This window comes from Alexandromys fortis, unplaced genomic scaffold (genome assembly GCF_014885135.2).
Source record: "Alexandromys fortis isolate MF-2015 unplaced genomic scaffold, M_Fortis_MF-2015_v1.1 scaffold_295, whole genome shotgun sequence".
NCBI classification, from domain to species: Eukaryota; Metazoa; Chordata; class Mammalia; order Rodentia; family Cricetidae; genus Alexandromys; species Alexandromys fortis.
The window spans coordinates 1,014,302-1,040,822 of record NW_026068169.1 but is presented as its reverse complement, the minus strand read 5'-3'; the positions used below and the strand labels follow the sequence as shown (position 1 = coordinate 1,040,822).

General features: G+C 43.1%; 1 protein-coding gene and 1 long non-coding RNA gene across 5 annotated transcripts in view; one reads left to right on the top strand and one right to left on the bottom strand.

Annotated features, from left to right (window-relative positions):
* Positions 1 to 6,591, bottom strand: part of LOC126492166 (uncharacterized) — a 78,186-nt gene extending 71,595 nt beyond the window's left edge. For all 4 annotated transcript variants that reach the window (XR_007589532.1, XR_007589531.1, XR_007589533.1 and 1 more), the window contains exons 1-2: positions 6,456 to 6,591; positions 5,247 to 5,377 (exon numbers count right to left, since the gene is read on the bottom strand). This is a non-coding gene — a long non-coding RNA (uncharacterized lncRNA). The remainder of the gene's footprint in view (positions 1 to 5,246; positions 5,378 to 6,455) is intronic.
* Alas2 (5'-aminolevulinate synthase 2) lies at positions 1,415 to 25,703 on the top strand. The gene is made up of 11 exons (XM_050128333.1): positions 1,415 to 1,510; positions 6,354 to 6,549; positions 7,760 to 7,882; positions 8,777 to 8,887; positions 11,974 to 12,196; positions 12,978 to 13,162; positions 15,987 to 16,166; positions 19,813 to 19,977; positions 20,940 to 21,208; positions 22,446 to 22,608; positions 25,413 to 25,703. The coding sequence occupies exons 2-11, from the start codon at positions 6,369 to 6,371 to the stop codon at positions 25,574 to 25,576; spliced, it is 1,764 nt and encodes a 587-aa protein (XP_049984290.1). The 5' UTR covers positions 1,415 to 1,510; positions 6,354 to 6,368; the 3' UTR covers positions 25,577 to 25,703.
* Positions 25,704 to 26,521: the final 818 nt, after the last annotated feature.

The window sequence follows — 26,521 nt, the reverse complement described above, 5'->3', positions numbered from 1 at the left end:
ACAGATTATAGGTACTTTCAGTGCCTATAATTTTAACAGTGATTTATGCATTTGACAATAGAATTGGTGAATTATCCCACACATGTGTGTGTATCCCTCTCCCTCTTCTCTCACCACTTGGTGGAGAAACATACTATATGGATAAGGCAAACTGACAGCATCAAAATTGAAATCTCTTTATGCCTTTATACCAGAAATTAAAGTTTTATTTACTTATTTTATGTCTTGTGGGGTGAGGGGGGCGGGAAACTACAGAACACGTGAAGGTCATAGGAAACTTTGTGGAGTTGGTACTCTCCTTCCAACTGCATATGGCTTCCAGGAATTGAACTCGGGTTCCCAGGCTTGCATAGCAAGCACTTTCACCCTGCTGAGCCGTCTCATAGGCCCAGGAATTTTCTTTTAGTAGGAACAGTTCCATAAATGGTCAAAGTAATTTACTGGAACATTATTCCTAATGTAGAGAGGGAATTCCTAGGACTGTTCTAGATTTCCATTAGTGAGGGAATGTTTTAATGAATTATAATACCTTTGGATTCCTTAATATTGCAGCTCCACTAAAGAGTGGATTCACATGGAAAGACCGCCATTGTTTATCGGCATATGACCATGTGGATAAAGGAAATTGCAATTTGTGGACCATCATCTTATTTATGCAGATATAGTATTAATGATAACAACTTGCCATCGAGATGAAATTACCAGTTATGACTTAGTCCCATTGCTCTAGGCTTCAGAAAGGAATGGAGAATAAGAAATGAGAGAAAAAGAGATAAGGAGGAGGTACTAGAAAACAGAAAACTCCAAAATTTTAACTGTACTTTCTGAGTTTGTAGCTGGGCCACATACTCTCTAGTCGGCTAACTATCAGTAAGTTTTCTTCCCCTCCCAAGCCTTAGTTTCTTTATCTGTAACATAGAGATAACAGTGCCTCTGTCTTAAGGTTCTTATGAGGCTAAGTAATCAATGTAAAGCAATTAACAGCATGAGGTACAAAGAAATGGCAATCAACACTAGCTGTTATTCCTCTGACTAGGCACTGCGCCAAATGTTCACACATTTATTGGAGGGATACATCTTTTGAATTGACACAGCTTCCCATGGAGGCCGACAGCTTAGAACTTTAAGAGCAAGTGTTTTCTAGGTCTGACTTCAGGGCCCTCTGCACGTGTACTAGCCTTTCTGGGCTTTACGGTGGAGGTATTCAGGTTGATTCTGCTGAAGGTGCCCTGGCTCTATATGGATGGTCTGATCTCAAAATCAAATAACTAAATTTGACCACCCCAGAGGGAGAAGAAGAAAACAGAAAGGGAAAAGACAGACAGGGGGAGTATGTAAGTGAAAGGAGGCTACTCTCTTTTTTATCTTTAGCAGAGGCCAAGGAAACCTTAGGGCCAAGGCAGAAGGCGGGGTGGGCGGGGCTGAGCTAGAGACAGGGGTAAATGGTAAACTCTGCCTTCTGGCCCACAGCACTCACCGTCTTTGGTTCGTCCTCAGTGCAGGGCAACAGGTAAGAGCTGCTTGCAGCCCTCTTTCTGGGCTCCCACCCACACCGCTGCATGTTGACTTTGGCTGACTAGACCTGACTTTGGAATTTAACAGAAACTGTCGCTTCTGTTTTGGGCTTTCCTCTCTGCCCTCTCTCTCCTTTATTAGTTTTCAGTATCACTCATCTCACTCACCGAGCATTCATACTCTCTTCTCCCTCAATGTACTTTTGTCTGTACCCCTCCCCTCCCCCTCCCTGTCTCCTTCCTCAACTCTGTAGCTTAGTCTCCTGTTTCTCTTGTCTCTTCTCTGTCTCTCTAGAAGGCATCTTAACATTTCTTCCAAATTTCACTCCCTCCATATTTGACCCTTTTCTGTCCGCTTGGCCTAGAGCAGAGTGCAAGAGCCTTGGCGGGGGNNNNGGGGGGGGGGGGGGGGGGAGGCAGATCTAGGGAAGGAGAACTGGAGGGTTTGGTGGAGGGGGTTAAGAATGGTAAGGCAAGATGGGAGGGATCAAGAGGCTGAATAATTAGCAGAAATAAAGGGAAGAGGGTGGAAAAGGAATGCTGTCATTGTGCAGAAAGGCAAGAGACTTGTGTTGTCTCATCTTAATTCACCCTGAGACCCCAGGCAGGCCATTTATCCTGTGGCAAGAGCACCTGTCCAAAGTTTCCACAAATCTCTTAGTTTTGGCTTGGGCATCTAAATTCTTCTGTTTCTGTTCTCTTCTGATTTCCAGCGGTAGGAAACGGTACTAGGAGAGGAGGTAAGGCCTGATGCTCCCAGCTCTTGGAAGAAGTTAACAGGCTCTCTCTCCTCCAGACTTAAATGATTCTTAAAAGCAGGCCACAAGTAATGGGAGCCAGGGGAAAGAAACTCTGCAAGGGTGGCTTCTGACTTCTCCATGGGGATGGAGTCGTGGCTGGCCTCTCCGGCCTATGGGAATGCAAATGGACGTAAAATTGTAGAATTGTAGAGATGCAGTACAAACCTTTAAGGAATGATGCCACCTGACCTGAAAATTCACCACGATCTCTTTGATTTTGTTTTAGACAATCTCTTCTATGCAGTAGGGTGTGAAAATCATTTAATGGTGGAATTAACAAATGTTCAATAATACCTCAAATCCTACTTTAGAACATTTGAGGAAAGCATTTGCCATAAAAGATAAATGCATAGTAAAGGGGCTTGTATTAGTGTAGCAGAGTGGCTTGGTGTCTACAGTCAAGCCCATCAAGCTCCCAGCTAAGAAAATATGTAATGTTTGGATCATGGATCTACAGTGTCTAAGCTAGGGGTCTCTTGAGCCAGACTGGCTGAGTTGAAACCCTGCTTTTTTTCACTTACCAGGTCTTTGACCTGGGTGAGTCATTCGATCTTGGGGGGCCTCAGGTTCACAACATTGTCCTAAGAAATGAATAAGTCACTATATTTGGAGCATTTACAACAGTAAGAGATCAGTTAATGTTTGAATATCGGAACCAGAAGGGAAATTATGAAATTTCCCATCTAACACAATGTCTGTAGAGAAATGAAGGTTCAGAAGGTATGTGAGGGGTGGGGAAGGCCAGGAGGAACCCAAGTTCACACACAGTAAATTGTAGTAAGAGAAAAAAACCTCATCTCCAGCTTTTCATACTTGGCTTGACATAGGGTGCGACTCCTTGGCTCCAGAGTTTAGGTTTGTTACTGAGAAAAGATCTGCTACTGAGTCTTGACTGACTTGGAAATATACATCTCAGGCTGCCATGGGCTGTCCCAGCTTCCTGTGCGTCAAAATGCCCAGCCAAGAGTCTATGTTCTTAATACCCTCAACTGCTTGAAAGGCTGCCTGCATTGAACTTCAGCCATTCCCTTCTCCCATTAAGTAGTGCTCGGAAGTGGACAAAGAGCCCAAAATAACCACACTACAAAGTTATGGGTCATAATGATTCCCAGGAAGATCAGGAAAGACAAGAGAAGGTGTAACTGAAGCTCAATAGTAACTCAAGAAATCAATCCATGTCAAGAAGTACTCCGTATTTTCCCCAGGACCCTCACTAGAATAGCTCCATAGAGATGAGGAGTATATTTGACCTTTTCAGTTTCTATACATGGGAAACAGGTCTTAATCCCCCATCATTTCAGAGCAGGCCTATATTTTGCCTCTGGTCTCAAGGGCCTTCCTTCTTACTATATACTTCAATATTGTTGCTGTTGTTGTCAGTGTTGATGTCAGAGAAGTTCATAGGAACTTGCAAGGACCTGGGCTATCCATCTTGACTCACTACAGATTGGCAGAGGCAGCCTTGGCCAGATGCTCAGACGTGATTCCAGGAAGGGGTTCTTCTTCTCTCCCACACCCTGGGCTCATCTTAGGGAGTGGTCAGACTCCTGAGGTGATAAACTCTGGGGGCTTTATCTTTGGTCTGCAGGCTCAGCCTTGAGTGCTTTAACCTTCATGGGCAGGGAGTCAGAAGGGAGACTCTCATTTCTAGATATAAGGTAGGCACTGGATCCAACCAATGGACTGATGTAGACATAATTACCTCACATTTGACGACTCATCAAAGCCAAAACCAGAAAGGAGAAGTGCCTTGCCCTAAAACATTGAACAAAAAAGCTAGGAAACCAGAATTTAAATAAGAAAATCAAACTTTTTGTGCTGAAAAAAATCACATGGTTTTTGTTGCTTTTGTTTTTTCATTTAATCCTTCCCATCAGCTGTCTGCTTCTTGCTGTTAGAGGGCCCATATGCCCAGGCCCACAAACTAACTCAGGCTGCTGGGACAGCCTGGGACAGGGAGGGAGGATGTTCTAAGATGGAATAACATGACTGGGTTGCTTTGTAAAGTAAGAGGTGTGTGATTGCTCTGGGACATTAGGGAGATGAAAGAAGTTACCAACAGGACAGGCCCAGGGATTCCTCCTACTCCTCTGTCCCTCCCATAATAAGGCTTTATACACTGAGGGTGCTGGTAGACTGTGCTCAGTAGCTTTCTCGGCAGAGCTGGGGGCTCAGTCGTCCCACTTTCTCTCACATCTCCCCTTTTGTATTATTATTTATCTTGTCCACCCTTTGATTCTGGCTCTACAATTGGCCCATTTCTTCCAATCTGTTTCTCACTCTTGTTCTCTGTCTTTCTTTCTCTCAATCTTACCTCTTTATATGTTTCCTCCTCCCCTATACCCATCTGTTTCCTTTTTAAATACAGATTTACTATTTTAAATTATGTGTATGTGTGTGGTTCTGTGGAGAGGTGTGTATATGTGAGTACCAGGCCTATGGAAGCCAGAGACATCAGATCTCCTGGAGCTGGAGTGACAGGCAACTGTGAGCCATACTACATGAGTACTGGGGATCTAACTTGGAAGAACAGTACTTACTCTGAACCAGTGAGCCATCTCTTCTGCCCCTGTCACTCTCTCTTGATCTTTTGATTTTTTTTAAATCCACTTATCTTTTTCAAACAGTTTCTCTTCCACCACCCTCAGTAGGGTCATGGTCCCCTAAGTCTTTATTGTCTAACCCTCCCCTTTCATCTTGGTGTCTCCCACTCTGTGCTTGATGGATTCTTTGCTGTACTGCTTAATTTTCAGTCTTTATATATTACTCTAGGCTACACAATTTCCCTTATGTATCTCTGTTTGTCCCTACTGGTATATTCCCTGTTTCTCTTGTCTTTTTCTCTCTCCCTATCTTCTGTATTTTTCATTATCCTCTTGCCTTGTCTTTCAGTATCAGTCTTCCTCTCCATGGCTGTTTTATCTCTACCTACCTTGTTCCCTTCTTTCCAGCTTTGAAGTCTTTCTCAGTTTCTGATCTTCCTCCTCCACCATCACACTTTTGTTTTCTTTCTTCTTTTATCTTTCTGAGGTTGTCTTGATTCGTCCGCTTCTTACCTTCTCTCTATATTTAAGATCATAGTTATTAACTTACTCCAAATTTCAGCCAATACTCCCCGACAGTTACATGTCATTTGTTCTGTCTTTTCTATTGATTCCCCCTATCTTTCTCTACCTTGGCCTCTGTCCTCTTTTCTGATCCACACAGATTATGTCTTTCAGCCTTCTTAGGTCTTATTTTCATCGCCTCCTTTATCTATGTCTAACCAAAAGTCAGGAGAAAATTCAAACACATCAAAATATCAACCTGGTGATACACAGCCTATAGGGTGCATGCCTGCCCTTTCCTGTTTTCTGGATCTCCTAAAGTTGACAGCTGGCTTCAATCTCTTTCTCTGTCACTGGTAGAGCATTCTCAAGACAAAGCAGGACACTACCCAGGATCTCTGGTGAATAGTATCTGTTTGCAGTAAAGGCCAAATTTTCATTTGGTGGAGGATAATAGTCTTTGCTTTGCTTTTTGTTTTTGTTTTTGTTTTTAAGATAGGGTTTCTCTGTGTAGCCTTGGTTGTACTAGAACTCACTTTGTAGCAGGCTGGCCTCAATCTCACAGAGATCCACCTGCCTCTGCCTCCCAAGTGCTGGGATTAAAGGTGTGCACCATGCCGCCCTGATGAGGATAATAGCCTTAGAAAGACAGTGACCTCAAGTGTTGATCAAAGGTTGACTGTCAGATGTCATTCACAAAGGCACATTGGTGATCCTCACAATCACTAAGCAGCTGGTGTCAGAGTAAGTCAGAGTCCAGGTTTTCTGATCTCTATTTAGAAATCTCTCCCTTGTCCCTTTATCTACTGGTGTCTCTCATTTCTCCCTCATATTTAACATTACGATTGTTTTCTGAGAAGGATAATAGAGGACCTCTGAGGAAGGCAACAAACTTTGAATGGGAAACTAAAGGCAAAGAATTAAACACAGGCACGACTTATCTGGTTTTTGGCCTCATGATGAAAATCTCCTCTCTTCCACAATTTCTACAGGACTCTGGGCTCAAGATGGTGGCAGCAGCTGTGTTGCTACAGTCCTGTCCAGTGCTCTCTCAGGGCCCCCGAGGCCTCCTAGGTAAAGTGGCTAAGACTTACCAGTTCCTATTTGGTACTGGACGCTGCCCCATCCTGGCCACCCATGGACCAACTTGTTCTCAGATCCACCGTAAGGCAACCAAAGCTGGAGAAGGTAAGAAGAAGTTATTGGCAGAAGGGAATGTCTGGGTCATAAAGACAAGGTTCTAGGTCTGATTATCATGACTTAATAGCTTAGAGAGTTCAAGACAGAATGAATTGACCCAAAACAATAGACTCTGGCTGTGTCTTCTGCCAGTGTCTTTCTAGAGCAGGGGTTCTCAAATTTCCTCATGCTGTGACCCTTTTTTATAGTTCCTCATGCTGTGGTAACCACCACCCCCAATTATAAAATTATTTTTATTGCTACTTTGTAACTATAATTTTGTTGCTGTTATAAATTGTTTTTATTAATAAATTTATTTGTTATTTATTTTACATCCGGGCCATGGGTTCCCATCCTTCCTCTCCTCCCAGTCACTCCCACCACACAACTCTCTGTCCTCATGCCCCAAGCCACTCTTCCTCTGTTTCTGTTTAGGAAAGGGCAGGCCTTCCATGGCTATCAACAAAAACATGGCATATCACGTTGCAGTAAGACTAAGAACCTCCCTATGTATTAAGGCTGGGCAAGGCGGCCCAGTATGGGGAGAAGTGTCCCCCAAACCAGTAAAAGAGTCAGAGACAGATCCTGCTCCCACTGTTAGCAGAGTTCCACAAGAGGACCAATGAATTGTAATATAAATATCCAATATGCAGGATACCTGCTATGCCATTCCTGTAAAAAGATTGTTCATTACCCAAAGGGGTTCTGATCTACAGGCTGAGAACCTCTGCTATTGAGTCTTATTTTCATGTTCTTTGCACACAAACTATACTTCACCCATGCTAAAAGGTTAAAATTGCTCAAATTGATTTTCTTGTCCTATGATTCCTTGCCTTTGCTTGTGACATATGACCTTCCCCTATACTATTATCTCCTCTCCTCCTTCTCATTCAACACTGAATTTGGGCATTATTGCTCCTGCAAAGCCTGCCTAGACCCCTAGCCTAGCCAATACCAACTCTTAGTCCCATCCCTTAGATCTTCTAGATTTCATTTGTCCTGTCCTTTCTCCCATCCCACTGTTTCCAAAGTATTGTCAGAGTATGCTACTTCTCCCAGCTTAGAAACTCTGCCAGCAATAAGACCAGATTCATTTAACTTCTCATCTGTATCATAGCCTTAGCTAGAGCTCTGGAATACAGCAAGTCTCAGTAATCATTGCTGAGTAGAATATATGGCTAAGGAATGAACCTCCAATTGCTCTCTTACCTTTGTGTAGACTCTCCGTCTTGGGCCAAGAGCCATTGTCCTTTCATGATGTCAGAACTCCAAGATGGGAAGAGCAAGATTGTGCAGAAGGCAGCCCCAGAAGTCCAAGAGGATGTCAAGACTTTCAAGACAGGTTGGAGTCGACCTCCACCCTATCCAACCTCTATTCCTAATGACTGATCCCACTTTATCATACTCTGGGCTAAGCAAATCCAAGGAAAGACTGTATACATTCCATGATGGACAGTCTGAGTCTTTTGCAGGGAGTCATATGAGGCAGTTGATTAGGCCATGCCTGAAGTGCATTTCCTCAACACATGCACAGGTACAAACTCCCGTAACTTTTAGCTGTCAATCTAAAATGGGCCCTCCTCTCTCCCAGGCAGCTAAGTGGATTTCGAAGAACTGGGATCCCAAGTTTAGCAAGATCATATTATGAGAGTCTGGGTTTGTATGAAGGAAAAGGGGTAGAGAATAGATACACCCTTTAGTTTTCACACGACATAGTGTAAATTAATTAGCCTTTATTCCCTGAAAAGTATTCCGAATTATCAATTTTATTAAAACGAACTCAAATAAAGTTTTGTTTTCAACAAATTATTCTTTATAAGGATAGAGTTCAAGGACAACCCTGACAGAGCACTCAAGACAATTCACACCTGGCCATCCTATTGGCATCTTTCACAGGTCACTTTGAGTTATCACTAAGAACAAAAGAGTTAGAGACTCAAATTTAATAATGTTCAAAAATGAAGACTAAAACACACCCATCTCTCAAGTGCAGGGCCTAGGGTGCATTTCCTGGTTACCTGACACAGGGCAACTCTCAGTGGGAAGTGAATCCCCTTAAGGAAGGCTTCCAGACATTCTAGGAGATGAGCTGAAGCTTACTTTGCAGGAGCATTCCCGGGGAGGCGTCTCTACTTTCTAAACTTGAATTGCTATGCATTACACTGAACCTAAAGAGGACAACAGATACTATCTCTTTTCCTCTCTTCATGCCAATGAATTCCCTATTCCCTCATAGACCTGCTGAGCTCCTTGGATTCAAGCATCCCAAGCCAACCATTCCCTAGTTTCCAGGACCCAGAGCAGATTGAAGGGGCAATTACACACCTGATTCACAACAATATGACTGGTGAGTTTGTCAAGATGGAAAGAACAGGCATGGGAAGAGCGAAGTAGCTACTGAAAGGGTGCATGACACAGGATAAAAAAGAAAATGGGAATGTTTTCTTAAACCAAAAAGATTTTGAAATTATGCATTAGTGCTGGTCTTGCTGGATCTGTGGATTTTGTAACTAAGTCACGTCATTTAAACACTTACCTCAATAGTTTATAAGGAAAAATAAATTACACTTATAGCAATGTAGTATTCCTAGCTTGTTATGAGGTCTCATTAAAAACTAAGCTTACCTCCATTATTTTTCCATATTTCCCTCAAAGTTTCTCACCCTTTCTGCCTCTTATATCCATTTTTCATAGTGGGATTGATTCATTTTTCTAGTATATGAATAAGGAATGATTTTTAAGAGATACAGAGAAATAAAGAGTAAATTATCATCTACCATTAACTTTTTGTTGTGTTTTCTCCCAGACACACCTTCCTATGGCTACACATACACAAGATAGAGAGACAGAGACAGAGAGAATTTCCCATCCAGTGTCTTAATCATACTCATGGTTTTTCAGAACTATGACCCTATGACCTCCAGAGTTTACTGTGCTGCTTTGTTCACTTAAGAATACGATCTCATATCAATTATTACTTACTTCCTGGCCATCAACACAGAGCTGCATAAGGATCATTAATGGCTGAATTGTGTTCCATAGTGTAGACACAACATTATTCATTTAAACAAGAACCTGTAATTAAGGTTGTTGCTAATGCTTTTGTATTCCTCCACTTAAGGCTGCATGCTAGTTTTAGAGCCATATGAATATACCCAAAGAAAATTCATGGTTTTAACTTTTTCATTACTTGAACCAATGTGTCACTTACTTGATGGGCATTTAATTGCTATATGACCTTGGTCAAATTAGCTGATCTTTTTATGCCTTAGTTCCTTCAAACAAAAATACAGATACTAATAGAACTTTCCATATAGTGTTGATGTGAGAAATCAATGAGTTAGCATCTTTACGGTTCCTGGAAGTAGGTTCTACATGTATTAGGCATCCATTAATGCTGGCTATGATAATATAATAAAACAATAGCTATTTTTAATTACAACCACTATTATTAGTAGACCTCTGAGGACAGTAATATTACCACATACCAAATATTAGTGTTGTCATTGGATTCTCACAACTAAGCAAGGAAAGAATTCTAAGCTCCATTCTACATATGAGGACATTAAAACAAAAAAAGATGATTTTTTAAAAAGATTTTTTAAAATTGAGTTGTTTTGGCTGGCATACCAAGTAATGAGTTTCACGTGGCATTATCATACACGTTATTATATTTTATTCTCATGTGTTCCTCCCTCACCTGATTCCCCTTCTTTACCAGTCAGTCCTTTCTTTTTGCTTTCCTGTTACATGTACTCTATTGCCTTCTCTACTACCCACTTCCCTTAAGATCTCTTCCACCACCTATGGTTCCCTTTCTAATTTTTGACCTAAAAATACACATGTACAAACGTATACACCATATACACAATTTTAAATTCAGGTCCCACATATATATGAAAGCACATATGGAGCATTTGTCATTCTGTCTGGCTTTTATTAACATAATGATTTTCAGCTATATCCATTTTTCAACATGACTTCATTTTTTACAGCTGCACAAAATTACATTGTTTCATATGTATCACATCTTCATTATCCAGTCATTTGTTGATGGCTGGCTCTGTTTGCTAGCAACTGTGCATAGTGTAGTTAGAAACATGGGTGTACAAGTATCTTTGTAGTATGCCGACTTAAAAGTCATTTGGGTATATGCTTAGAAGTGATATGTCATACAGTAGTCCTATTTTTAATTGATTCTTTTGAAGTATTATTTTTATCGTTTTAAAATCATGCATGCATGCATTTGCTTCTGCATGCACATGTGTGATAATGCCCTTGGAAGCCAGATATGCCGGATCCCCTGGAGCTGAAGTTAAAGGAAGTTGTGAGCCACTTGATGTGGTTGCTGAACACTTGACGCAGCATGAGCTGCAGAGTCATCACTCTAATCCCTGTTATTTTTTCGAGGAACTTCAATACTGATTTCCATAGTTGCTGAACCAGCTAAGGTTCCGACCCTTGGTGTATAAGAACTCCTCTTTGCTCGCCTACTTGCCAAAATTTGTTATCATTTGTTTTCCTGACAATAGCCATTATGACTGAAGTGAGATGGAATTGAAACTCAGCTTAAATCTGCATTTCCCTGGTGGCTAAGGATGTGAAGTATTTAGTGTCCATTTGAATTATTTATCCAGTTCACTTTTCATTCAGTTCAGCAGCCCATTTACCAATTGGAAGATTCGTGGGAGTTTTCTGATGTTTAATTTTTGCAGTAAAGAGGATTCTTTGCTGGTTCAGAGTCACATAGCTATCAGGTGAGAAGAGACATGAGTAGAAACCGGACCTAGCAATATTCCTTTCTCTGAGACTGAAGCAGTAACTCCTGTAAGGCATCTTCCACACTAACTCTGGAAAGAAAGGTGAGGTCATGCTGAGTGGAAAGCCTGACTAAATCTGTGAGTTAGCAAAGGGATGGCTGAGTGAAATAGAGTTAGTGTGAGTCAGGGCTGGGGAGGTAGCTCTGTGGGTAAAATGCTTGCTGTGCAAGCACAACAACAACCTGAGTTTGAGCACCCAGAGCCCACAGGCAAGCAAATGCAGATAATCTCAGCATGCCCCTATTGAGAGGTGGAAGGGAGAGATAGGAAAATCCTCAGAAATGGAAGGGCCAGCTAGTCTGCTGCATGCCACAGTGAACAAGAGACCCTCTCTCAAACAAAGGGGGAAGAGAGACTGATGCCTGCGGCTGTTCTCTGAATTCCACAATGCACCCTGACATGAACACACCTGAATGTGTGCACATACAGAGGCATTAATATCATATTAAACAACAGAAGAAAAAAGTTAAAGAACCAGTAAGACATCTGTTGAACAAATAAATGAATACATGGGAAGAGAATTAGAAAGCCCAAAATCAACATGAGTAAAATAAAGACTAGTCAGGAAGAGAGTTGAGTTGAATTATTCCTCTCTCTATTTCTACTCCTGCAGGAAGCCAGGTCTTTGGTTATGACCAATTTTTCAGAGACAAGATCATGGAGAAGAAACAGGACCACACCTACCGTGTGTTTAAGACTGTGAATCGCTGGGCTGATGCCTACCCCTTTGCCCAACACTTCTCTGAGGCATCTATGGCCTCACAGGATGTTTCTGTCTGGTGTAGTAACGACTATTTGGGCATCAGCAGGCACCCTCGTGTCTTGCAGGCCATACAGTGAGTAGCAGAGTGTGCACTATGAGCTGTGGGGCGGGCCCATCTAAAGATCTGGAGCCATGCGAGCAGTGGACACCTTGGTTCTAGCAGCATCTCTTTTGTACAAGGTCTTCCCAGTACATCTTTCTATGCCTCAGATACAAACTCAGTCAGTCAACACATCACTCTCTAAACTCCTGTTTGTCTGGTGTGCAGGATGATAATGGAAACCAAAAAAGGCTCCCGGAGTCTATGATGTAGAATGGGGTGTGTGTGTGTGTGTGTGTGTGTGTGTGTGTGTGTGTGTGAGAGAGAGAGAGAGAGAGAGAGAGAGAGAGAGAGAGAGAGAGAGAGAGAGAGAGATGGGGGGGGCTTCCTTTAGCTTTTCCAAACCACTCAAGCTGTATCTAGTTCTACCTCCATCTCTACCTTTCCCGTTCTCAACCTGCGGGTCGTGACTCATTTTTGGCCTGAACAACCCTTCCACAGGGTTTGCCTATGACCATCCTACATACCAGATATTTACATTGCAATTTATAACAGTAGCAAAATTACAGTTATGATGTAGCAGCAAAAATAATTTTATGGTTGGGGATCACCACAACATGAGGAACTGTATTAAGGGTCTCGGCATTAGGAAGGTTGAGACCCACTGGTTTACTTGCTCACAAAGGACACCATTTATACAGGACTACTTAAGTTAACACTGACCACATTAAAGAAGGGTTTCGTATTCGCTCAGTGCCTAACAAGGTTTGTTTTTGTTTTTGTTTTTCTTTGTCTTCTGTTTCCTCGGGGTCAGGGAGACCCTGAAGAATCATGGAGCTGGAGCTGGTGGTACTCGCAATATCTCAGGTACCAGCAAGTTCCACGTAGAACTTGAACAGGAGCTGGCTGAGCTGCACCGGAAGGACTCAGCCCTGCTCTTCTCCTCCTGTTTTGTGGCCAATGATTCTACTCTCTTTACACTGGCCAAGCTTCTGCCAGGTGAGTGCAAGGCCTGAGATTTGTTCGAGGCTGGTGTCCTGCACTAGAGCATCCGGTCTCACTTGCTGCCCCCTCTATTTTGGGCTTCTTCTGCTCTTCCCTTTCACCTGCCATGCATACTTAGGAGTGAATGATTACATCCCTCTGCTTTCACTCCTACCACACCTAGATTGACGGCCAGCATCAGGGAATAGCTAGTGCCTGACCTCACAGAACAGTAACACCATAAATTTACCATCTCTAATACACATAGTCTTTTGTCTCCACAGAGCTTTAAAAACATTTCTGCAAAACCTGTATCTCCACCCTTCACTCTTTTTTTTTTTTTTTTTTTTTGGTTTTTCAAGACAGGGTTTCTCTGTGGCTTTGGTTCCTGTCCTGGAATAGCTCTTGTAGACCAGGCTGGTCTCGAACTCACAGAGATCCGCCTGCCTCTGCCTCCCGAGTGCTGGGATTAAAGGNCCTGGAACTAGCTCTTGTAGACCAGGCTGGTCTCGAACTCACAGAGATCCGCCTGCCTCTGCCTCCCGAGTGCTGGGATTAAAGGCGTGAGCCACCCTTCACTCTTAATATATAACCCGGGTCTTACAAAAATAATGCAGAAACCACCAAATAGCTTTCCTTATTTATTGACATGCAACCATAAACCTATCTGTTCACCAACATTTCTTCATTGTTTCCCTTCATTGTGAAATATATTTCTTCCCTTTTGCCTAGAGGCAGTCCTTCAACGATGTGCTAGAAGCCATCTTCTCCCTTTCCCCTCTCTAGTCCACGCTTTCCCCTCACATGCCTTCTATCAGTCTGAATCTCAGATGGACACGATGTTCCACATCCATGCCAATCCTGGGCTTATATGAATCCTTAGAGAGGCGCCACTAAAATGTCACATTCCTTAACCACTCCTCAGAGCTTTTCAAGTGTCTGTGACAACTGTGCCGGATCCCCGTCTCTTCTCTCCTTTCAGCAGACATCTTTACCTCCTGCTACACTCAAAGTATTATCCTCAACTCCTAGCCACAAGTACCCGCCAACTTACATGCACCTCCACTTTTCCTCTCATTCTTTGCCTCCTACAGTAGTAAAGGACATGCCCCTTTGTTGCGGGAGGTCCTTCCGCCCCTCCAACCAATAGCTGCTGAGATACCAGCCCATTGGGGCGTGGTTTCTCCCTTTAAAAAAACGACTACTTCCTCTGCTCGCTCTCTTCACTTCCTGCTCCTTCCTGGTTGCGCAGAGGGCTGTTGTCTGGGACGGGTGATCTGTAAGTTTTTTCCCCTTTAAATAAATACCACCCTATTAATCATAACTCCAAACTGGTGTGGCCTTGTTCGTGACTTACGCCTTCACCCCTTTTTCTTGTTGACTGGTCTTTTCCACTGGTGCGCTGGTCATTGCCCACTATTTATTCAGTAACTTCTCCTTCCACCCCACTGCTGACCATGTATGTGCACATGCACGTGCGTTTGTCCCCTTTCCCAGATCGCCTCCATCCATCTGTCCCTCGATCCCTCCACATCTTCAGCCTCTCACTCTCTTTCAATATGTTTAAGTCTCTCACCTCAAGCTCCGCATCACTCTCTAGCTACCAGTCGGTCTCTCTCCTGCCCATAAGAGGCACAATGCATGAGAAGTGTTTGGACTTGCTGTATGCTACTTCACTACACACTTCAAAAGTCACCACTCCTTTGTGAACACTTCTTCTAAGGTCATCCCAAACCCCTAAATAAAGTCACCATCTTGGGGGGGGAATCAATTCTTTACTCCTCCTCAACCAGTACAATTCGACACCTTTCCATTTCTCTACTACCACCATTCTCGTCTAACCAACATTATTTTCTTGGTTTGTTCTTTCCTATAGTCTATTCTTCCTACATTCAGAACAATGTCTCCTTAGGTAAATCTATCTTTCTCCTTTCCCTGTTTAAAATTCTTTAATGGATCCCGCTTGCCCCTAGGATCAAATGTAAACTCCACATCATAGCTTCTAACTAAACAAAATCCTAAGATGTCATCTCTTGACATGCCTCTCATACTCTCCCACTTGATAAACTTCAACTTATAAATTAGTCATTTGTTTATGCATTCACTCACTAAAAATGTTTCCATAGCTTTATATGTACCTTGTACTGGGAACAAGGGATATAAGGATGAAAAGGTTTGCACTTTGCTCTCAAGAAACTTCCAGCTAAGCAGGTCAAGCCCTGGAAGAAGCCATGATTTTTCTCAAATAGAAGTTGTCCCTTATTTTATTAAAGACCAGAGTTCTTTGATGTCTGTGAAAACTGAGGGTTCTATGGAACAGACAGATCCCTTTCCCACATTTCACCTGTCCCTAGCCTCCCAGTATAGCCCAGTAAGAATCTCTGCATTCATGTCATAGAGAAAACCCTTTTGTGGTGCTTAGCGTGTGCCCTGTACAGTAAAGAGGTCACTGCTCTTTTTGCTGTGAACTGTTCATGATCATACGATTCCCACAGTGAAACCTGATACGCATCTGTCCCTGTAATTATGAACTGATGGAGCTACCTGGAAAAGGGGGAAGTTTCATCTAGATCAGGGAGAGTCTAGTAGCAAGGTCTGAGACTACAAGCATCTCTGCTAATCCTTTTCCAAGCTTTGATTTTCCAAGTGTCAGGAAGAATGAACTAAACTCTGTCATTGTAAACTCAAAGTTACTGGGAAACTGAACTTTCTTTCCCCTCAAGACAGTCAGAGGCCACGGCTAGGTGTCCATGTCTTTCTTCTCCTGCCAGGCCATACCTGGAGTGTAAAAGTGGGGGAATGAGATAGAAGCTTAACAATTACACATTTGCCTCCTCAGGGTGTGAGATCTACTCAGACGCAGGCAATCATGCTTCCATGATCCAAGGTATTCGCAACAGTGGTGTAGCCAAGTTTGTCTTCAGGCACAATGACCCAGACCACCTGAAGAAACTTCTTGAGAAGTCCAATCCCAAGACACCCAAAATTGTGGCCTTTGAGACTGTCCATTCCATGGATGGTATGTATGTATGTGTATGGGTGCATGTTTACTAGTACTAATATCTCACAAAGACATGATGATAACAACTAACATATGGTGTTTAGTATGCTATTCAGTTATTCATAGTTTACATGTATTAATTCACTAAATCCTCATGATGATTTTATGAAGTAGGTTCTATTATTATCATTACTATTAGATGAGGAAACTGAGACATGAACAAGAGGAGTCACAGGTCATACAGGCAGGAAATGCAAAAGGAGAGGCAGCTATTAAATTCTTTTTTATTAATTAAATGTATTTATTTATTTTACATCCCAACTGCAGCTTACTCCCTTCCACTCCTCCTATTCCCTCCTCTTTACCCTCTCTGCACCCCTCAATCCACTCCTCTGTTTCTGTTCAGAAAGCAGCAGGCCTCCCATGGAAAGAAACAAAGCATGTCATATCAAGTTGCTGTAGAACTAAACACCCCCCACACCTTGTATTAAGCTGGGCAAGGCAACCCAGTATGAAAAGCAGGTTCCCAAAAGCCAGCCAAAGCATTAGGGACAGCCCATGCTCCCACTGTTAGGAGTCCCACAAGAGGACCAAACTATACAGCTGTCACATATATGCAGAGTCCCTAGCTCAGTCCCATGCAGGCTCCCTGGTTTTTGGTTCAGTCTCTGTGAGTTCCTATGAGCCAGATTAGTTGATTCTGTGGGTTTTCTTGTGGGAGGAAGGATAGTACAAGCTATTACATTCTAATATACAAAGAAACAAAGTCCACACAGAACATCAAAGTTTGTCTTAGTGCTTCAACAATTTGATGGTAAAATGATTATTTTCTTACTAGGCTACATAACTCTTATTTCCCTGCACGACACTCTTCCCATTAGGAATGATATGCAAGTCAGTCATGGCGGTGTCTGTCCTCTGCAGTGGCAAATTTTACAAACTCTTGCTGAGGATTCCATGGTCCACTAGGAAACACTGGAGTCAAAATAGGTTTTCAAGTCAGACAGATTTGGATTAAAATTCAATCTTTGATACATATTATCTGCATGAACTTGGGGAATTTTGAAACTCTCTGAGCCCCAATATTCTCCGGGGTAAAATGTCTGGTTGTAGAATTATAGGCAACAGCAAAGTTTACTACACTTTAACAGAAATAAAGGACTTTATTCTCTTCTTTCCTTCCTTCCTTTTTTTTTTTTTTGAGACAGGGTTTTTCTGTAGCTTTGGAGCCTGTCCTGGAACTAGCTCTTGTAGTCCAGGCTGGCCTTGATCTCAGAGATCTGCCTGCCTCGCCTCCCAAGTGCTGAGATTAAAGGCATGCACCACCACCGTCCAGTTTCTCACCTCTTCTCTTATGGTAATTGAAATGAGGCCCAGAGCTGTCTATTGCTGGTTCTGTGCACCAGAAATTATGTGTTTTAGGTATTTGTTTCCGGATTTATTTAAGGTAGAGGTCCTCATTTCATGTCAAGGTGCCACTTTTCCAAATGAAATGAGAGAATCCTCACTATTTCCTGATTTCTATAACCACAGCACTATAAACATCACTCACAAACAGTCCACGTTCGAATACTAGCATAACTATTAGCTTGAACAAGTTTTAAAAATATGTATTTATTACTATTGTGTAATGATGTTTATGTGGGTGCCCATGTAGAGGTCAGAGGGCAGCTTTGTGAAGCTGGTTCACTCTTCATCTTGGTTCTGCAAATCTATCAGGTCACCAGGCTGTGCAGCAGGCACTGTCACTTGCTCAGCCATTTCACCAGCTCCTAGTGCAAGGTTTTTTTTTTTATTGAGCTATACATTTTTCTCTGCTCCCCTCCCCTTCTACCCTCTCCCATGGCCCCCAATTTACTCAGGAGATCTTGTCTTTTTCTACTTCCCATGTAGATTAGATCCATGTATGTCTCTTTTAGAGTCCTCATTGTTGTCTAGGTTCTCTGGGATTGTGTATTATAGGCTGGGTTTCTTTGCTTTATGTCTAAAAGTCACTTATGAGTGAGTACATAAAATATTTGTCTTTCTGGGTCTGGGTTACCTCACTCAATATGATGTTTTCTAGATCCATCCATTTGCCTGCAAATTAAGATGTCATTTTTTTTTTTTTTGCTGTGTAGTACTCCATTGTGTAAATGTACCACATTTTCCTTACCCATTCTTCAGTCAAGGGGCATTTTGGTTGTTTTCAGTTTCTGGCTATGACAAACAGTGTTGCTAAGAACATAGTTGAGCACATGTCCTTGTGGTATGATTGAGCATCCTTTGGGTATATATACCCCAAAGTGGTGTTACTGGGTTTTGAGGAAGGTTGTTTTCTAATTTTCTGAGAAACCACCTTACTGATATCCAAAGGGACTGTACCAGTTTGCACTCCCACTAGCAATGCAGGAGTGTTCCCTTTACCCCAATCCTTTCCAGCATAAGTTGTCATTAGGGTTTTTGATCTTGGCCATTCTTTCAGGTGTAAGATGGAATCTCAGAGTTGTTTTGATTTGCATTTCTCTGATGGGCTGCAATCACACTACTTACACTTGCAAATGAACTGCTCCTCATTTTTTGGTGGAACCTGACTATCCTGTCAATTCTAGATGTGGGTTTCTGTTTCTGAAATGATACCAGAATCATCGAAGTGCCTTGTCTCAAGTTCCATCTCCTATTGTTGGTTGTCCCTTATGCTTTGCTACCCCCCATTAAACTTTTTAATCCTGGTCCAGAGCCCCTGCTTCCATCTGAAAAAGTTTCTTCTGTATTCCAACTTCCTTTACCTCAGCAATTTCCAGGGAGCAGAAGTATGGTCTTAGAATATTAAGAATGGCCACAAAGTCTACTTAGATGACATCTAAACTAGCATGGAAACAGTAAATAGGTGGGGGGAAATGGAAGAGACTTGAGATAGCTTCTGATTTGGTACATTGTGACAGAACTGGAAGGAGAGGTTCCTCAGAGAAAAACTACACTCACAGAGACACAAGAAACTCAATGAAGCAGAAATCTAAAGACACTTGGAATGAAATACGAGGGTCCAGAGAAAACCTGAAGTAGAAGGGAACACACTGAGGAAAAGATGAGGAAGTAAGGAGATGAGAAAGTGAGGAGCAGAGGTAGGAGAGAAGAAAGGCAGAGACAGAAAAACAGAAACCAACATGGACAGAAAAAAAGATGATAGTGACAGAAACCCACAAAGATAGAAACAAAGAGGGCCAGGGGAGAAAATACTGAAGGGTTATCAACTGTAGCTGACCAAGGGGCTGATTGGCTCTGCGGTGAGGTCTGCAGACAATTAGAGCAGACATGGACTATTGTCAAGTTAAACACAGGTATAATACAGGCCACTGCCACCTCTATACAGCAATGGATAAGCCCAGAAGGGGTGGGGGCAGCAGAGAGGTTAAAAATGATAGAAACAACATTGTCAAAATGAAGTAAAAATGATGACAGAATGGATAAATACATGAGGTGGGGCAGAACACAAACACGAAGGACAGGGGTTCAAGTGGTTGATACTTGGCATACTCCCAAATGAGGGCAGACACCGTCCTCCCCGGCTATAACACGTTTTTTCTAAGTCAAAGTAAACTTAAATGAGAAGAAAATTCCATCTAGGAAATGGAGCTAGGGAAGGGTTATGATTTCCTACTCTTTTTCCCTGGGCTTTTCTCAGGTGCAATCTGTCCTCTGGAGGAATTGTGTGATGTGGCCCACCAGTATGGGGCCCTGACCTTCGTGGATGAAGTCCATGCTGTAGGGCTGTACGGAACCCGGGGTGCAGGGATTGGGGAGCGTGATGGAATTATGCACAAGCTTGACATCATCTCTGGAACTCTTGGTGAGTGTCTTAGGGTTACTATTGCTGCGATGAAATAGCAAGACCAAAAGCAACTTGGGAGAGAAAAGGGCTTAATTGGCTTACAAATTCCGGATTACAGCCCATTGAGAGAAGTCAAGGCAGGAACTCAAACCAGGTGAAAACCTGGAGGCAAGAGCTCATGCAGGGGCCATGGAGGGGTACGGCTTATTGGTTTGCTCCTCATGGCTTGCTCAGCCTATTTTCTTATAGAACCCAGGCCCACCAGCCCTGGGATGGTTTCACCTACAATGGACAGAGCTGTCCATCAATCACTAATTAAGAAAATGCCCTACAGACTTGCCTACAAGCCCAGTCTTATGGAGGCATTTTCCCAGTTGAGGGTCCATCTTCTCAGATGACTCTTGCTTATGTCATGTTGACATAAAACTAGCCAGCAGTGAGCAAACACTTCGGGGCTCCCTTACATGCGACCCAGAGAAATGCTCCCTCCAGACCCATTTCTCCTTCCTGTGTACAGCCACAGGAGTGGCTGGGAAAGAATTTATAACCTCAAGCTTTGCCCTACCAAGTCATCTCTTCCCCATCCCACTGCACAGTCACTGAGAAAGTCTAGAAAAGATTTTCTACAAGGCTCCTGAGCTGGACCAGACAGCTGGATCCAACTAGAATAAGAAGAAAAGTCTTTCCTTCCCAACACCAGCCCCGAGTCTCATCTTAGTTATTTTTCAGGTTCTAACCAACTAAAGGTCCCCACCCTGTTCCTTCCTATCTAGTCACTGCATATGGCAGTATGTGGCAGTCCTATCTCAGAACCACAGAACTATCAACTCTGCCATGCACAGGAGAGATGTGCAGAGCACTGGGAAGGGAGTCTGGAGGCCCAGCTTCTGGTCTACCTGCCTGTGTTGCCTGGGACATTAGTCTGCCCCTCTGTGGACTGCTCATCAGGTCTGTGCATAACTTCTGTTGCTCGTTTGCAGGCAAGGCCTTTGGTTGCGTTGGTGGCTATATCGCCAGCACTCGGGACTTGGTGGACATGGTGCGCTCCTATGCTGCAGGCTTCATCTTCACCACTTCCCTGCCTCCCATGGTGCTCGCCGGGGCTCTAGAATCTGTGCGTCTACTCAAGGGAGAGGAGGGGCAAGCCCTGAGGCGGGCACACCAGCGCAACGTCAAGCACATGCGCCAGCTACTAATGGACAGGGGGTTTCCTGTCATCCCCTGTCCCAGTCACATCATCCCCATCAGGGTGAGAATTCCATCATTTCCCCTGCCTTCCCCACCTCCTGTTCCTGAAGCCTTCCTATTTCCAGTAAACCACTTTGCCCCTTCAATCAACACTTTGCTTTCTTATGAACTCCCCCCCCCCCCCGCCACATACACCAGAGACTTATACCTTTGGTCTCTGTTTTGAAAAGTTAGCTATTATAGATTAACCCGTCTTTTTTCATCAATCATTGCTTTGCTATTAGTAAATTGCTCTGATCCTCAAAATCATAAGCTTATAATTTAGTGTTTTTCAAGTTGTTTATTAAAAACTCTTAGTGGGTCATGGAATCCGTTTAGTGGGTTATACTTAGACTGAAGATAGGGAAACAGACTAGAAAACGTTGAAGCATACAACACACAGTAAAGGCTACCAATTTGTTCCGGTTTGAGGTAAAAAACCAAAACCCCAAAACCAGCCATAGAACTAACTGGTACTTTGGATTGCCAGCTGTGTTTAAATGTTTCTTACTTCTACAATCAACCACTGTTCCTTTCTTAAATGACATCTATTTATGTAAGTCAATTAAATCAGGGTCTAAGAAGGACACTTCTTATGACAATTTTGGGGATGACAAGGAGAGAAGAGCAACCTCTCAGTATCCATGAAGGACCTCCCACAGCCCGTGTCAAAATCCAGAAATGCTCTCCTCAGTTTGTACAAAACAGTGTTACATTTCCATAGAATCTATTCAGCCTTCCACAATACATTTAATTGCTAGATCACCAGTAATACCAAATTCAAACAAAAACTACTTAGCCATTAAACTGTATTATTTGGGAAACATCAACAAGGAGAGACTTAAAAGACATTCTTTTTTCAAAGCTAAGGCTGGGTGAATACTTGAACCAAGAACACAGATATACAGAGGGCCAACTGGAATTACTCCCTTTAACTGCAAATTTTAAATTAACCTAGTAACAGCAGCTCAGAGGTACCCTGGCTTTCTGACCACTCCAATTTCACCAATGTGCTTGTTGTACAAATAGTATCAACACAAGACACCAGCTCCATCCCTCCTTCAAATCGCATTGCTGGCTCTGGGCTCCCCTTGAGAGAGATTCTGGAGGCATCACTGCCTCAGCCCTTTATGAAAAACAACTTGACCCCAAATTCAGTGGTTGTTCCTTGATCTGGGTCCCTCCTCCTCCTTCACAGAGCTAGTGTGCCGTGGTGGCTCAGGGTGAGAGGTACTGAAAGGCCTTTATTTTGAGCCTAGGTGGGCGATGCAGCACTCAACAGCAAGATCTGTGATCTCCTGCTCTCCCAGTACAGCATCTATGTGCAGGCCATCAACTACCCAACTGTGCCCCGGGGCGAGGAGCTGCTGCGCTTGGCACCCTCCCCCCACCACAGCCCTCAGATGATGGAAAACTTTGTGGGTAAGTTCTCAGCATGGGTGTCTATACTTTCCTATCCCTTAAGTCTCAGGATGCAAAGCTTGAGAGGCTAGATTCCACTTGATTTGGAAAACGTTTCTAGAAGCATTCACTGTGTACCAGGCTCTGCACCAGGGTCACAAATGAAAGGGAAACAGCACATAGACTCACTGGGTTCTAGTCTGGTTGGGGAGAAGAAACACAAACAATAGTGGATACAAACAATGCTATCAGGTGAGATTAAGAAAGTACCTGGGGAAGTTGTGGGAGCACAGAGGAGGGTACTAAATACCTTCAGGATTCCAGATAGCCTTCCTAGGGGGAAGGGACTTCCAAGCTGAACCTTACTAGGTGAATGGGTTTGGACCAAGAGAAGAGGGTTGATAAGAGGTATTCCCAGAGGAGGAACGAACACAAAGAAAGGCAAGGAGGAAGTGGCAGAGGCACTGCGTGTGAAGAGCAGTAACAGCTGAGCTTGCCTGCACAAACCCCAGCACTTTGGAGTTACAAGCAGAGTGATCAGGGGTTCAAGGCCACAGCTAGTTTAAGGCCAGCTGGCGGACTAGGGAGGCCAAGTCTCAAAAGCAACCACCAAGAACAGGAACTGCGGGAAGGGAGGAGAGCAGGATCGTGGTGGGTCAATCTAGAGCTACAAAGACAACATAAACAAGGTCTAGGTTTAGAGACTGGTAGCGCTGAGCTGAGTAGTTTGAGTTTTACCCTGAAAGATGACAATTTGGTGTATTCACCCAATGTTTATTGTATTTCTTTGGGGTGTATTTTTGAGATTGTAATTTAATTCCAACGTTTCTCCCTGCACACCCTCCCAAGTTCTGCTCCTTAGTTCCCTTCAAAAATACTTATATATTCCTAAATATAACCTGTTGGTTCCATATAATATTAATGTATGTATGTTGGTACGGTCTATTTTTTGACCTAAGACCTGGCACATAGCAGTTGCTCATTCTAAGTCTCCTTGATGAAATATTCATAGACAATCAATGGCAGAGGAGATAGACACAGCTATTCTAATATGATGAGCTGAGTGGCTATGGAGTGCAAGCAAAACTAGAAAGGATTTATAGATGAGCAAGCCTTTGTGGTCCACCTTGAACTACATGTGAACATAACGCCAAGACTCTAGAATAAAAGAATTAAGTAGATAGGAAAAGAGAGGGCATGTATTGACAAGTCATTCTGTCTAGAGCATAGGCAGCATGTTTTAAAGAAGATGATTGGGTGCTGATAATCCATTCGTTCATTTAAAAACATCAAATAAAGCTGCCTAATATCCATTACTAACCATGTGCCAAGCGCTGTTTTAAATGTATTAACCCACTTAATACATAAGATAGAGATGCTTTTATAATTTTCATTGTGTATTAAGTACAAATTGAAGTATAAAAAGTTACGAGTCCACGGTCACATAGGCACTAGGTCATAGCTACTGGGCTTCTATGGCTAAGACTCTTCTCTAGCTCTGGGATTAGTCCTAGAGCTCTCAGTGCTTAGGGCTCCACGCGCTCCTTTTTGCAGGAGAGATGTAGCTACTCAATCCCATAGACAACTCATCCTGAATTCTGCACATCTTCTCTTGAACTTCTTTCAAACCTAGTTTCCCTCCTCTGGTGTTGTTTCTTGAAAATATATCAACATATCCCGCCCCCCCACCCCCGCTTTTCCTTGTTTCTCTTTGGGATTTTTCTAAAACCCAACAATACCACTCCATTGCCTGGTGTTCTATTTTCTAAGCCCCTGGATCAGTTACTCTAAGGTAAGGTGCCCAAGATGATCCATAGGCTGAGAAAATAGCTTAACATGCAAGATGGTCACAACAAATATACATAATATACAAATAAGTAAAGATTGGGGGTACCTGCTAAACCATTTATACCAATAAGGATGTTTAGCCCTAAATTTGTAGAAACCCCTGGATTACAGAACAAAGCTGAAGCTCCTTAGTATGGCATTCAATGGTTTCTACGTGGTACTGTTTGTGATTATCTGGATAAATAACTAACAGACATCCCAGAGATCAGGCTAAGGCCAATACCCAAAGACATAAATAGCCCTCTTCTATTTGGGGAACAAGATAGGTGTGGACGGATGGTATAAAGTGGCAGAAAAAGTGAGCAGAACGGGCTTGTGAAGGACAGAGATATGAACAGTTCAGTTGGGCCCATGTTGTTAGATGTTAGATGGCTACTAGGCAGCCAAGTAGAGATGCAGAAATGCTACTGGATATACAAGTCTGGGAACCGATGCAGAGTTCTAGGAAAGCTGGAACCATCAGCACAGATGGTGTTTAAGAACAGAAGACCAGACTGTACCACAAGGGATGGGCAAAAAAAAAGGGGGGGGAGGTTAAAATGGACGCCAGGGCTACAACTTAAGTACTTCCTACAGTTGGGTCACCTTCCCTCCTCGAGGTCCCTATGCAGCTCAGGAACTCACCCCCCCACCTTACCTCACAAAACCGATACCACAGTAGGATTACTTTTAGTGGCCCCTTTGTCAGGTTAGGATGTTCTAAGCAGAGATCCACTGCTAGGCTTACATGTAGGGAGTGGTAAAGGTTAGTACAGCATGGTTTTAAATCCTGTCATAGGCATATTTCTCAGCATCAACAGACAAATGATAGTATTAATGTATTAATGGGTCACACTGAAGCAAACAAATAAATCCACTTCTGGACCTAAGTTCCCTCAAAGATTGAAGAAGTCAAGATCTTGGTGCATTCAGAGCAACAAGGGTTTTAGTAGACCAAATCTAACTAATTCTTTCCCTCTTCTTCTATCTCCTTTCAGAGAAGTTGCTGCTAGTCTGGACTGAGGTGGGGCTGCCCCTCCAGGATGTGTCTGCAGCTGCATGCAATTTCTGTCATCGTCCTGTACACTTTGAGCTTATGAGTGAGTGGGAGAGATCCTACTTTGGGAACATGGGGCCCCAATATGTTACCACCTATGCCTAAGAAGCCAGCTGCCTTGAATGCCCATGCCACCTGCACTCCATTTGGGGCTGGGCTTCTTCCTGCTCTCTGCTTTGTTGTGTGTTTCTAGCTGATTTGATTCTGAAAATAAAGAGCAACCTGAAGCATCCATAGCCCTTTGGTCAACAAAGAACAGGCAACGGTACTATACTGACTCACTCAGACAAGCCCCAGCCCCACAAGGAAAGCACAAATTACTTGTTGATTGAACCAGGAAAAGCCACATTTAGGAAGAGGAAAGAAATGCCCCTAAACTGTACTGGAATCTGTACAAAGAGCCAACCCCCTTAGCAGACTTGAAGTGGCTTTCTCAATGGTTTCAACAAAAATACAGGGCTCCCCTCTTCACTAGTTCACCTGGAAAGCTGAGCCCCAGGTAGCCTCTGATGTCAGAAGCAGAATGGGTCTCAACTAAAGACAGGTTCTTCTTTGGGAATAATGGCTTTCCAAACCAAGAAATCTTTCAGAACAAGGAACATATGTCTTTCATGATCCACTATCCTCTTTTCTTCCAATACTATGTTATAGAATTTACAAGCCTTTCTCAAGGTGAAGGAAGAGGTTTGGCCATAGTACACAATGTCTTTACACAAGGTTCCCAGTAGGGAACTAATAATCCTACTGGTTGAGGTGGTCACCTTCCCCGAGACTTATGGTATCTCAGGCCCTGTAACTGAGGTCTGAAACACCCTTTTTTTCTCTCTAATGGCAATTTGTCACAGCTGAAGAACACACTACTTGGGAAGCTATTGTTTAAGTATACACAACCCACACCACACCCACCTTCCTCACTGATCCGACCTTAGAGCTGCAGATAATCCCCAGAGCTCATCAGCCTCTCTCAGGAGCATGGCTCCCCTGGCTACCATGTTGCTTTGGCAGTATGGAGGCCAGAAAGCCCACTAGTACTGAGAGAGCCTCTCTGAC